This window comes from Nannospalax galili, unplaced genomic scaffold (assembly GCF_000622305.1).
Source record: "Nannospalax galili isolate Female #2095 unplaced genomic scaffold, S.galili_v1.0 scaffold1051, whole genome shotgun sequence".
Lineage (NCBI taxonomy): Eukaryota > Metazoa > Chordata > Mammalia > Rodentia > Spalacidae > Nannospalax > Nannospalax galili.
In genome coordinates this window covers 3,596,947-3,611,597 of record NW_008331995.1, presented here as the reverse complement: position 1 = coordinate 3,611,597, position 14,651 = coordinate 3,596,947, and the positions used below count along the sequence as shown (strand labels likewise).

The 14,651-nt window shown below is 42.3% G+C and overlaps 1 protein-coding gene across 6 annotated transcripts in view; it reads right to left on the bottom strand.

Moving 5' to 3' along the window:
• The window catches only part of Slc25a26 (solute carrier family 25 member 26), a 155,593-nt gene that overhangs the window by 22,165 nt on the left and 118,777 nt on the right, over positions 1–14,651 (bottom strand). For all 6 annotated transcript variants that reach the window (XM_029560644.1, XM_029560643.1, XM_008827127.3 and 3 more), the window contains one exon: positions 13,059–13,103. In XM_029560644.1, the coding sequence (XP_029416504.1) occupies positions 13,059–13,103 (45 nt within the window). The remainder of the gene's footprint in view (positions 1–13,058; positions 13,104–14,651) is intronic.

Genomic DNA, 14,651 nt, shown 5'->3' with positions numbered 1-14,651 from the left:
TCTGCACTGTGGTTGGTACCACATGTAGTCTAGCTGAGACTTGCAGATACATGCTTTCCAGATAAGGAGGGGGGTAAAGATAAGAATTTACAAGGAAGTCTTAAATAGCAATTCCTGTGCAAATGCACAATGGGCTGCAACACCAGGCCTGCTTAGTGACAGTTAGAAACTACACAGCTGAGCTAATGTTCCTGTTGGCCCATTCTTTTTCTTTTTCTTTTTAAGGAAATTATATGTGAATGTAATTGAACTCAAATGCTGGACAAGATTACTTCCAAAGGAACTAGGAACTACTACAAAACAAAAAGGGAGTAATTATAGGGGAGGAGGAGAAGGAGGGTTATACAAAGAACTATGAGAATAAAGGGGAAGGAGGAGCTCAAGAGAGGTGGGAAAATAGCAGACAGAAACTATCAAAGGAGAAATGGGGGGAAATGGGGACACTTTAAATGGGGAGGATGGGGAGGAAGGATAAGACAGGGAAAGAAAGAAGAGAGATAAATAGTGCCTAGCTACTATAATAAACCAAAGGGAATTGTACTAGTCCAAAAACCTACTGAAAAATTACATATACAATACCTCTACATGAGTCCATGTGTACAGCTGAAGGCTACATAACAAGAAACAGTGCCAGACAGGAGAAACCTTCCTTTGAGTTGTTGGCCAGGGTAGTTCAAGAGACTCCCAAAATTACACAGGCCATTGACACAGTCCTTGATTGCCTCCCAGAACTTGAAGGTAAGACCCTTTTGCTGAAGACAGAACATACTTTGGACACAGGATTTGGAGCAACAGAGCTGGAACTGACCTGGAAGCCACCTCCCCTGAAGGCTAGCTCTCATAGCTTTGGAGAGCAGTACACAAGCAGCTAAGGGAGAACATCAATTGATGGTCCAACCTCCACTTCAAGGCCTAAAAACCACATCAGTGACCAGCACAGCACATGACAATGGTGCAAAAGCTGCACTTTTATCTTAGGGGTAATCAACAGCTACCTAATTGGACTTAAAGCCCACTCAGTGGAGGAAACTCATATGTGGTACTGCAAACCTAAACAAATACACATAGCTGGAGAGGTCATAGATCTTAGAGATCCAAAGCTGTCACATCCCTAGAGAAATGTAATTTCTTACTATATGCAAAATATGGATCCTTAAATTTATAGACAAGTATCTCAGTCACCACCCATCAAAGAAGCTCCTTTTTCAAGAGAGAGATAATTACGGTTCCACGATTGGTCACACATGAAGATTGTTAATTGTCCAAGCCTAAGTGGCATATCCATGATGCAACCTGTACACTTAAGGCTCATGGAACATAGAACAAGGGAGGAAGAGAAGACTAATGCATGTTTCAAGTCTCATCAATGAAGCTCCCTCATACAACAGAGGGCCAGGAATGCAAAAGGTCACAAATGGCCAAAATGCAGAGAATAAGAGTCTGCAGAGTTGGGTCCTTGGACAGGACTCCTATATTGAGGTCCACCCACCCAGGGCTCAGGGACCATTGTGGAAGAGGGGGTGGAGAGATTGTAAGAGCCAGGGAAGAGGTGCAGGACCATAAGGAAATGCCTGGGATCCTTCTCATAAAAACCTACAGCAATGGTGTCAGCATGCGCAAGACAAAAACCTGGCACAGGACTGTGGAGGTGAACAGCAGGCCCCAATCTCAGTCAAAGAATTACTGGCAGCTGATTACTGCTGGGTGAGGAAGAGCTGATCTTCTTAAAGGGAGAGACTCTAGATAGGCTGACTAAACCATAGTGGATGAACTTGCACTGAGGGCCATCTGGGGACACTAACTTTACATAATAGGCCTGAACACAAATGACAGAATGTATGAACTCCAGTGGGGGAGGGGGCTATTGGAGGGTGCCAAAAGGGAAATGGGAAGGGGGTATAAAGATGATTTTATATATGAAATACACAAACATTCAATAAAAAATTGAAAAAAAAAAGCAAGTGCTTCTTGGGCGAGACATGGTAATGCACACCTTTAATCACTCTGGAGGCAGAGGCAGGTGGATCTCTGTGAAATCAAGGCCAGCATCTCTGCATAGCAAGTTTCAAGCTAGCTGTGGTTATAAGAAAATCCTCTCTCAAAAAGACAAAAAAAGGTGCTTAATATCTATTTTTGTTTTTTTAAATATTTTATTTTTGCTGGTGTGGTAGCACAAGCCTTTAAGCACTTGGAAGGCAAAGGCAGGTGGATCTCTGTGAGATTGACGCCAGCCTGTTTTACATAGCGAGTTCCAGGCCAGCTGGGGCTACAGGGAGACCTTGTCTCAAATGTGTATGAGTATATTGCCTGTGTGTATTAAGGGCACCCGTGTCATGCAATGCCCATGGAGGTCAGAAGGGGGCGTTGGATCCCCTGGAACTAGAGTTACAGGTGGTTGTTAGCTTCCATGTGGGTGCCAGGAACTGAACCTGGGTGCTCTGCAAGACCAGCCAGTGCACTGTTGAGCCATCTCTCTAGCCCCATTAATATCTATTTTGATAATATGATTAAACTAAAGTGCAAAAAAAAAATCCCCTTTTCTCACTTTGTACTTGGCCACAATAAGTTGGTGTGACTTGTCAGCAACTTTTTAAAAAATCACATCTCATTTTAGTCACAATCTTGCACAAATAGGAGGAAAAAACCTAAAAGAAAGAAGACAAAGAATTATGATGTGCGTTTGATAATTTGGGGGTCAAAGGACCCTATAGCCCATGGGACTCGAAGGCATGACTAAATCTCTGCTTTAGGTTACAGCCACAGAACCTGCAGGAACTTACTGGATGCTGAGTCTGGACTCATTAACTATAACCAGTAGGTTACCAGTAGTCTGACAGATGAATATATGTGCCTTTGACTCTACTCAACAAAAAATATTACCTGCTCTTTAACTCGAAAACATGGCTTTAATACAGTAATGCATATTTGGAATATTTATAAAACAGAAGAGAACTATCTAGGTAATTATCGTACACCTTCAGTTTTCAGTGAAATAAGAGTGAGCCAGCCCTGATTTCCTGTACAAGGCTTCAGTCTCTCTGTAAGCAGTGCATGATGTCATGGCTTATACAAGCAAGCTGATTTTATTTTTGCTTGCCTTTAAACACCACAATTTTAAAGATTTATTTGCTTTAAATTGTGCTTGTGTGTGTCTATGTATGGGTATATGCACCTGAGTACAGTGGCCACAGAGACTGGAAGAAGGCAACAGATCCCTCTGGAACTGGAGATACAGGCACTTGATGGAGGTGCTGCAAACCAACTCCTCTGCAAGAGCACTACGTGCTCTTACTCACTGAGCCATCTCTCTAGCCCCCACCACAATTTCTTAATTATTGTTATCCTTTCTTATGTGTACAAGTATATTGCCTGCATGTATGTATGTAAGTACACCCATGTCATGCAATGCCCACAGGCTGCTGTCAGAAGAGGGTGTCAGATTCCCTGGAACTAGAGTTACAGATGGTTTTCAGCCTCCATGTGAGTACTGGTAACTAAACCCTGGTCCTCTGTAAGATGTCTTAACTGCTGAGCCATCTCTCTAGCCCCATCACCACAATTTCTTAAAGCTTATGCTTTTTAGTTACTGCTATGTAATTTTGCAACATCTTGCAGCTAGATGCAAAACCAGACCTGGAAGTATCATTACCAATTTTCTACCCTGCAGCACTGTAAATGACATTTCACGTTAAGACAACAAGTCGGGCATGGTGATGCACGCCTTTAATCCCAGCGCTCGGGAGGCAGAGGCAGGTGGATCTCTGTGAATTCAAGGCCAGCCTGGTCTACATAGTGAGTTCCAGGACAGCTGGAGCTACAGGGAGACCCTGTCTCAAAAAGACATCGTCCTCTTTTTTTTTTTTTTTTTTAAAAAAAAAAAAAAAAAAAAAAAAAAAAAAAAAAAATAGACAACAGAAAAACCTTGATTTTCGGACCAGAAATTCCAACATTTTTTTAATACTATATTTACTTTTCTCCTAAACTAAGAGAAAACCTGTATGATTAGAAAGAAAAAACATGTCTTCATGGCTGTGAACATATATCTAAAAGAACCTATGAATAAAATGGCTAATACATAGTTATCCAACTCTGCATCAAATTGGTAAGAAACCTTCAAATAATTAGCAAACACTTTATAAAAGTCTGCTGACTGAAGACAGAACCATGAAGATCTAAACATAATACAAATGGGCAGAAGACAAAATTACTTCCTTACAAGCAGCGGGCCGTGGGGAGTTCAACACAAGCGCAACCCTTTCAAGTACTGTATGTACTCCCCAAAGCTGATCCCTAAGAGCTGCCTGTGTTTGTGTATTGGGAGGGAATCTCTGTGCAGGAGCAGTACAGACAGTGGTGGTCAGACACAGGCTGCTGTAAGAACTGTGACTGGGGGGCTGGAGAGATGGCTCAGCGGTTAAGAGCACTGATTGCTCTTGCAGAGGACCCGGGTCCGATTCCCAGCACCCCCATGGCAGCTACGAACCATCCTTAACTCCTGTTCCAGGGGAATTCAAAGCCCTCTTCTGACCTCCGTGGCATTGCACGACACAGGTGCACTCACATACATGTAGGCAATACACATACATACAAAATTTTAAAAATTAAAAAAAAGGAACTGTGGCTGATGGGCTTCTTGGGCTGTCTCAGCACCACTTACAGAAATGACTTTCAAGGGGTTGATGAGACAGAATGTGACAGTGATTTTCACTAACTTTGGAGCATAGCAAATAGAAAAATAACACTAAGAACACTGCACTGTGAACAAGCACATGTGTAAAAGAATTAAGAACACTAGGTCTGGGATCAGATGCCTGAGCTCAAACTTTGACTGTACTCCTTAGTGCTCCTATGGCTGGAGGCAAGCCCCCCTCCCTCACGCTGTTCTACCAGCTATGAAATGAGGACCAATAGCATCTACTTCCAGGGGGTCATCAGACTAGCACCAGCTTGCCCAAGAAGAGTGATCATCATGGAGCCCAACGCACTAGCTCTGTGAGACACTGCCTATTGCTTTTATTACTTCTGTCATGATCACCACTGCTGCATAGTAAACTGTGTTATGAGTAAACAGAGACCCGCGTGACCTGATGGCAGAGGACTCCTGTAGGCCCAGCTTCCCTATCCACATTGTTAGTAACTAGAGGTCAGCTCTGAGTTAGGTATGGCATGAATATGATAGTAGCAAACGTGCGGGGCTTAGCCCAGGGCCTGCCACAGTCTTCTCAGCCCACAGCTGATGTCTTTGTAAGTGTTAGGGGTTTGCACACGCCTAACTGAAGAAGCTACTAAAAATGCCAGAAAGGAAACACACAGGTGCTGTGATTACTAGGGAGGATGCAATGGAAAAGGGCCTACTTTGAGGGGTGGGCGAGGAGTACCTCTCAGAGTGACACTTGGTCTAAGACCTAAGAAATGATTACTATTTGGATGTGAGGAACCCTAGGGAAAGAGCTAGAATAAATGTTCCATCAGAAAGGAGTTTTTCTCTCTCCTCTATTACCCTATCTCCAGACCCTAGAAAATGCCCAGCAGTAATACATTTAGAAAGTACGATGTACGCATATTCAAAACACCATGTAACACACCATAAATACATACATTATTTGTCACTTAAAAATAAGTAAAATAGCCAGGCCTGGTGGTACACACCTTTAGTCTTGGGAGGCAGAGGCAGGCGGGTCTCTGTGAGCTCAAGGCCAGCCTGGTCTACATAGTGAGTTCCAGGACAGCTGGGGCTACAGGGAGACCCTGTCTCAAAAAAAAGACCAAAAAAATAAAATAAAATAAAATAAAATAAAATAAAACAAAAATAATAAAAAAAAAGAACACTCTGACTGTGGGGTGAAGGTGTTCCAGGGAATTCACGGTGAGACCAGGCACACATCTGTAACTGTAACTCTAGCACTCACTCAGGAGGCTGAAGCAAATTCAAGGCCATCTTGGTCTGCACAGCAAAAACATGCTCACAATACCAAGTATGAGCCTGGGGTGGGTTAGAGGCTGGAGTCTGAACAGTGCTTGCTGACACAATATACTGTAAGAGATGAGGGAAAGGAAAACACTGGAATAATCAAATCCCAGGGTTCCATTTGAGTAACAGACAATGGTGACATTTCTTAAGAAGACTGGAGAAAAGGAAGAAAAGCTGAGCTTCCTGTTCTGAACCCACCTCCCTGAGACACTCTAAGGGAGCAGGGAGCTGGGCATCCCAGGCTGGCACAGAGAGGAGGTAAGTGCTTGCACTAGAGCTGTACATGTACAAGTTGGGATATCTGCTGGCACCCAAAGCCAAGGACGAGAGAGGATGAAACCGCTACAGGTCTCTCAGGATAAGAGCCATCCACTTTGCTAGGGATGGAATGTAGGACATGCTAGGCAAACACTCTGCCTTTGGGCTATAACCCCAGCTCACTTGGCCTCTTTTTTAGACAGGGTCTCTCTGTAGCCCCAGCTGGCTTGGAACTCACTATGTAGACCAGGCTGGCCTCAAACTAACAAAGATCCCCCCCTGACTATGTCTCCCAAGTGCTAAGATTCAAGGTGTGCATCACCATACCTGGTCTGGCCTAGATTTTTTTGTTTCTGTTTTTGTTTTTCCCTAACACATGTAAAATAGTCATGAAAACAGATTTAAAATCAATACCACAGTGAGAAAAATCATAAAAATGAAAGTTCCTCTTAGAAATGGCTCCTATGCCAAAAATACACTAGCCACATGCAATTCATCAGTCATCTCAGCTGGGTGGAAGCGTTTTCCAGCTACATGTCAAGTCATGAAGTAGAGCTCTGATTAGCCTCCCTCCTCACAAGAGCCCAAAGCTATTAATAATAAATCCAAGAGATAGTTTAATTAAAAAAAACTAAAAACTACTGTCAGACAGAAATCACCTAATAAAGTAGTTTATAAAGCACAGCCTAATTAATAATTTACTTTCTAGAATAAAATAATTATCAAAAGAAATTATAATTAGAGCACACTATTTCTTTTTTAAGTATAGGAATACTTAGATAATCTTGAATAACAAACTCGATTACTGTTATTCCTTTCTGTCAAAAATATTTTTAATTATTAATGCTTTTTTAAAATATAGAGATTCCTTTGTCATAGCTCACAGTCCATTCAACTTATAATTGTGACTGTGCCAATCACAAAAACTTGTAAATATAGTCCAGTTTAATTCTATCTAGGGAAAATATCCACTAACTTACAAGGATTTGAAAAACGACAATCAAATACTTAAAGCTTTGATAGGGGATTAAAATTGGCTTAAATTTGGCCACTTTGAGTTACTGGCCTAGAACCAAATTCTGATTAAACAAGAGACTTCAAGTAAGAAGAGTAAATACAGACAACCTCCCCCAGGCAGTAAGATTCTAAGAACAGGAGCTCTGTTCATAATTTTCACTGTCAAATCTCCAGATTCTTACACAGAGCTCTGCATAAATATCACACTCAAAAATTATATTTTTATTGAAAAAAATTAATGGATGTAAAAAATATATGAATGTAAGTAAGTTTCGGGGGTGCCCACCATCTTAAAGACCAGGACTAATTCCTCCTTTAAGAACTAGTCTGTTTCTCCCCAATTGGAAGGGAGACAGCATGGCTGGCTAATAGCTTTCAGTAAGTACTGGCTTCAGGGAGGCACTCACTAAAAAGAGCCACCTCATCTCTGATTCATTGCCCAGGGTAACCAACCCACATCCAAGATAGATCGATGTACACAAAAGCAACCATCACTCTGAAAAGGTTACTCAAGGTTCCAAAGTCCTCATACGGTTGTCTAAGAATGCAACTGCAATTGTTTCATAGATCACTTCTTACCTCTATGCAATCCTACCTCCTATTCACATCAAACTATTATCACAAGAACATTCCCTAATAAATTCCCTAAAACAAAAACCCTAAATAAAAAAATATTTTTAAAAGAGACCCTGACTTATTACATAAAGTAGAGAGCAACTGAGGAAGACACATGATGTCAACTTTAGGGCTCTACATGCATGTGTACAGACATGTACACATATACAGATGTACACCAACACACATTCAAGCGCACACACACACACACACACACACATATTTATATACACAAAAAGTATACAGTAGATGAGGACTTGGGCCAGGCATAAGGTAGTAAAATCTCACTTCAGGTGTCTTTAGGTTCTAAAAAGTCAGACAATAAAACATGGTGAATAATGTAGTTGGGAAAGAAGCAAGAATGTTCTAGTTTGCTTTCACACTGCTGTGATGAAAACACTGACTAAAACCAACTTGGAGGGGAAAGGGTTTATGTGGCTCACATCTCACAGGTTGCAGTTCATCACTGAGGGAGCCCAAGGTAGGCACTCAGGGCAGGAATCTGGAGGCAGGAACTGAAGCACAGGCCACGGAGGAATGCTGCTTACTGTCTTGCTCTCCTGGCCCATACTCAGCCTTCTTATACAATACAAGACTACCTGCCTAGGGATGGTACCGCCCATAGTGGGCTGGACCCTCCCACATCACTCAACAATCAAGAAAATGCCCCACAGACATGGCCACAGGCCAGTCCAATGGAAGCAATTCCACAATTGCAGTTCCCTCTTCCCAGGTCTGTCAAGTTGACAACTAAAGCTATCCAGCACAAAGAGATTCACATTTTAATACAAGACTAAGCAATGGGTGGTCAGGAGAGGGCTATAGCTAACATAAGTGGGGGAAATGGCAGGAGGAAATTGGTTTAGAAGAAAAGTGACAACTGTGATTTGGACACAAGTACATTTAGGGTAGTGGTGGCCTCCAACCCCCACCCTCACCCCTACTCCCACCTCACTGCTTATGCCATTCTGTATGCTACTGTGGTCCCAAGTCATGTTCCTACATAAACACAATGACATGCCCCCCCATATAACACAATCACCCTGCATGATGCAAAAGCAAGTTAAAATGGAGAAAATTATAAATACAAAAATATGCCTCAAGCTGTCGGCTTCCACAAAGATACCTGTGACCTCATATTCAAATTTTAAGAAAAACAACACAATTATATGAAAAGACGCACAACGTTTTTTTAGATTTGAGGGAGATGCAAATTAAAACCACAATGAAACACTAGTTCAAAACTATCAGAATGGCTGATTTCTTTAGATCAGCTAACACATAATAGTGAGGGTGCAGAACTGCATCTCACACACGCTGGCCAGAACGTGGAATGCATAGCTGCTTTGGGCAACACCTTGACACTTCTCATAAAATGGCATATACTCACCTTCTGGCCCAGCAGCACCACTCCCAGGCAGCTTTCTGAGAGAAGCAAAAACATGTACAGGCAAAATACTACATAAAGGTATTTGAAACAGCCTAATGATAACCATCAACTGGGACCAGCTCAAGTGTGCGTCAGTAGTGAGTGGAGCCACCACCGTGAAACAGCAGTGATAAAAAGGAGTCAGTGCCCATGCAAAAACCGACACAGGCTCAGCAGTACCAAAGAGGAGGAGCGCAAGGCACCGTGTGCATACTGCCTGCTCATGTGACACTGTGGAAAGCAGCTCTGGGTAGAGGGCTCTGACAACTAAAGGCATGACAGAACTTCTGGGTAGCTGCAACTATTCTTTATTTTCATATGGTGGTAGCTTAAACACCTGTCAAAACTAATAAAGGTGTTAGGACAGAGGAGGGTGTATGGGGAGGGAATAACTAATGTTAAAAGTCTTTAGAAAACCTACATGGAAACCTACCACTACAGAAGCCACTTAAAGTATCTACATATACATTATAAAGAGATTAAAAGACGTTACCTTATAATAGGAGGACATTACCATAGGCTAGCAGAGTAAAGGCTCAATGCCAGGAATGGACTCCCTCTTTTGAAACTGTTGACCAGGCATCCCATAGACCCTCAAAAATACTGGCCATTGCCCCTGCTCTTGGTTACCATCAGAGCTTCACAGTAAGACCCCATTGCTGAAGACACTACATACATAAACTGTAGAACAAAGAAGGAGAAATCAAGCTGGTGCGGACTTCAAAACCTCATCTCTACTGGCTAGCTTTCATAGTGCTGGAAGGTGCTATACAATCTCCCTAAAGAGAAAATTTATCATCAACTCACCCAGCTGCATATCCTGCAAGTTACACCAACTGGCCTGGCAAGGTATGCCCACCGGTGCAATAGTAACATGCACATTACAGGAGTAATTAACTACTTTCTAACTGGATTTAAGGTCTGCTTCATAACATGGAGCCCATACCTGACACTGATATTGGGCCTAGGAACCAGAGGCTAGACAGATCATGGGAGAAAGCCTAACACAATTATTTTGTTAAATAGATACAATAATAAACTGATTCCTAATGATTTATTGTTACACCCATAGATTAACACATCTCTCTCAGCAGAGAAGTTTCCTTATGCAGCAGATGGTGATTAACGTGGAGAACCACAACTAGCCAACATACAGAAAATAAGAGACTGCAGAGTGCCTATCCCTGAATAGGATACCCATATTAAACTTCTGTCTCCCGAGGTCCAGGGATCATTGTGGAAGAGGGGGCAGAAAGATTGTAAGAGCCAGAGGAGATGTATGATCACAAGAAAACAGTTTTCCAAACAGCTAGTCAGTTACCCATATGAACTCTCAACAATGGTGAAAACATGTAGCAGTCCCACATAAGCTCAACCAGACAAAATCCCAGCATAGACATGAGGAAATGGGTAAGAAACCCCCAACCCTACTGGAGGAACTACTAGTAACCAAAGGCTGTTGGGAAGGGGAGATAAGGTCTTAAGGGTGAAACTCTGGGTAGGTGGACCAGGCTCCAGTGGATGCTCCCACACTGAAGGGCATTTGGGGACATAAACTTGACTCTATATACTTATATGCACACACAAATACATGAATATGCATATATATGAGTATGGGAAATTTGGTGGGGGTAGTAAGGGGGTGTAGGTAGGGGAAGGGATCTAAATATAATCAAAATATATTGTATGAAGTTCACAAAAATTTAATTAAAATGGAGAAAAACTAATAAAGGGTAAAATTTACTGTATGCACACTATTCATGGAAAAAAACTTTAAAATATATAGCACTTTACACATACTTAAAAACCTTTAAACACAGGACTGTTATCTATGATTACTATGAAAACTCCTAGTCATTTCTTAACTAGCTAGACTTCTACAAATACTCCTGAAATATCGGAAAAAAATGAAGCTGTGCATCTTCTCTTGGGCTTCCACACATTCTTCTGCTGGCTCAGAGTGCCAGGGTGTACGGTGCAGAATCTGTGTGAACGCTGGCTAATGAGGCACACATAAAATGACTCTTGTTTGCGGGACAGCTGTTGGCCACCCCGCTCTTCTGTCACACACTAAAAAGGAGAACTGCTATGCAGCTGAAATGTGACCTTCCCACTGAGTAGCCGTTACATCACGTCTTGAAACACTGCCTGAGGTGTGCATGTGCACACCTGGTCACCAAAGTGCTTAAGTGGAGGTCAGAGAACAAGTTGTGGAAGTTTCTCTCCTCCTAACTAGGTCCTTGGAACAGAACTCAGGACATCAGGCTTTGAGGCAAACACCTGAATTTCCTGAGCCATCTCTCCAGTCCCAGTTTACTTTATAAAAGAGCAATGTTTTGAATCAATTTATTTCAGAGTGCCAAATAACTCATGATATATTTTTAAAGCTATTTACTGTAAGTATTCTATGCACAGCAACTCTGTATTGCTTTTTCTTTCCTTTCTTTCTTTTTCTTTTTCCTGCAGTAATGGGATTTAATTCAGGGTCTTGAATATGCTAGACAAGCTCTTGTACCCTGCCCCCTTTTAGTTTTATATTACCTAATTCCTACCTAGATAGTCTGCTATTTTACTGTTGGTGATTTATGAGCCAATTTCACTTGAACTTTCCATCTTTCTTAGCCATTATCTTAATAAGACATACATTTTATATTACAACTCAGTATGTTATGGGTGTGTGTTCACAGCACAAAACACTGAAGTTTTACTTATTTTTACCAAATAAGATAGTCTCTAGTATTCTCCTCCACTGATCTGTATCAAGACCACAATGATCAGTACCACTGCCCTAATGAAAACCTAAGGCAATGTCTATACATATTTTCCTTATTTACTCATTTATTTATGTGATATGTGTGTGTGTGAGAGAGAGAGCAAGAGAATGAGAAAGCGAGAGAGGGAAAGAGAGGACCATAGAGTGTGTGTGGGGAGCAGAGGGCAAAGTTTTTGGAAGCAGCCACCATCTTCTTGTCCCTGCCACTGTGCAGTATCCTCTAGGATACCTGGCCTGCAAGCTTCCAGTATTCTGTCTGAGCAGGGTGCTGGATTACAGATGTGCACCACTGCACCCTACTGTCTACATGGGTTCTGAGGATGGAACTCAGATCACCAGGCCTGCGTGCCAAATGCTTTTACCAGCTAAGGTATCTTCCCATCCCTCTATGCATATTTTAAACACAAGTTTAAAGTTTTCTTTTCTTTCTAAACAAAATGAGTGGTCCCTGCCCCCCCGGGATGACTTGTCCCTTGGAGCTCCCTGGGGGTCAGCAGCAGAGGTGGACAGTCAGAGCCCCAAAGCACTGATGTTGCTCTTTCTGCCTGCCCAGACTTGTGAACTAGAGACCCTGGCTTTTGCAGTCTTCACACATTCAGGGCCTTGCTGTTTTTGATGTATGTCTATTTATCCTCATAGCTATTCCTTAACCTTTGCATATGCACACATACATACATGCACACACAGACACAGACAGAAATGCAACTCAACTAAGAGAAGAAAGAAATAACAGTAGTTCAGAAAAAAGTTAAGCAAGGTTTCTGTTTTTTTTGTTAACATTTGTGGGTCTCAGTTACTCCTGCTATGCTCAATCCTGACACCACACGCACCTGAACAAGGAGCACAGGCTAAATTAGCCTGCACAGCATATGGAAACAGTATTTTCAACTGCTGGTGATTTGGAGTTTTAGAACTTCTAGTCAATATTATCTTCTGTTGCATACTCAAACTGCTAGGCATTAGAGAAAACTTTTATATGAAGATTGAAAACTTACCTTTAGGAACTCCCACAAGGGAAACTGGACCAAGGAGAAAGGAATCTGGATAGAGAGAAAAACAAGCAAATGAAAACCATCAGTGGTATACCTGGCATTATGATAAGAACCTATAATTATTGCAGGCATTGTTTCATTTCAATCTTATGGCTACCACAAGGCCAATAGTAAGCAAGTTCACTGGTATGGTACAGATTTAGAAAAACATATACACCTTGGCCACAGGTTCTCCAACTTTTCAAGTCCAAGGAACATAGAGAACACTGTGAAACCCTGTGAAATGGAGAGAGAAGGCCAGCACGGATGGGGCGGACACAGAAATGATACAGTAGCATCCCCCACAGTAGGGGACAGAACAGTAAAGGCTGACCAGTTTCTGTGTAAGAACTGCACCTTAGCAAGCAGAGCAAGAGTCCAGAAGAGCAATGCAACAGGAAAACAGGTGAGGAAGGTTAAAAAAGGAAGAGGTGGAGGATAGAGACAGTAGAGAGAAGGAAGAAGAAAGTAGAGAGAGGAAAAGGAGGAATAAAGGAGAGTGAGGAGGACAGAACAGAGTGGAGGGGCGGATACAGATGGGATAAGGGGGGCGAGAAGGAAAGGGAGGATGTGGGGAGAAGGAAGGAGAGGTGGGAGGACGGGGAGAAGGAGGCTGGGGGAGAGAAAGGGACAGAGACACGTACAGGAGCATGCTGACACACAAACTCCAGGAGGCTGCCAACTGTATGGCAGTGAACAGCCGTACCCTGAGGAAGGAAAGCTGGAGGGATGGAGCTCCACAGACACAAAACTGGACTGGTGCACTTGACTAAGTCAGGGAGAAAGTCTCCTGCAGTCACCGAGAGAGGCCCACTTCACCACCAGACTTGCAGAAGTGTTCCCAGTGAGTAGTCTGACTATACGGACCAGAATGGCCAAGTACTCCTAAATCACTCTTTACTAAATCTTGCTAACAACCCAATAAGCCAGTCAGTCTCATGGGCACCCTCCTGAGGAGCCTGGGGTTCAGAGAAGTGGTGCAACCTGCCTAAATACAAACACAGTTAGGACTTGAGTCATGCCATCTGACTGAACCCTTCTACTTTACCTCAAAGGCATCTAACCATATTTATCTGCTTATAAATTGACCCACAGCACAATCTAAGTTTTTAATAGTTTTTTTTTTTTTAATTCTAAAACAGAAACCACATTTACATTTCCTCCAATAAAAATGCCTGAACTCCAGTGCCAGGGGTGGAGCTTGGGGCTCACTGTGGCCCAGTGTCGCTGGTCTCTATTCAGCTTAGCTGAGGTGACAGCAGATGTGAATGGGAATTGTACAATCAGGTGCATTCCCACACCTCCTGGAGGAATCAGCAGCCATTCAACAGTTATTTATCATCACCTGAATTCAAGGCAGGACGTTATTTCTAAAATATTTGTGTTTAATCAGAAGCTCAAAGTCCACCAACATCTAACTCTATTAAAGCAAATAGTGACCCTAAGTGTGACAGAAAGTGGCCACAGCCAGAAAAATCTATATTCTATTCAGACTGGAAATGGCAGGGAAGAAAGAAAGAAAGAAAGAAAGAAAGAAAGAAAGAAAGAAAGAAAGAA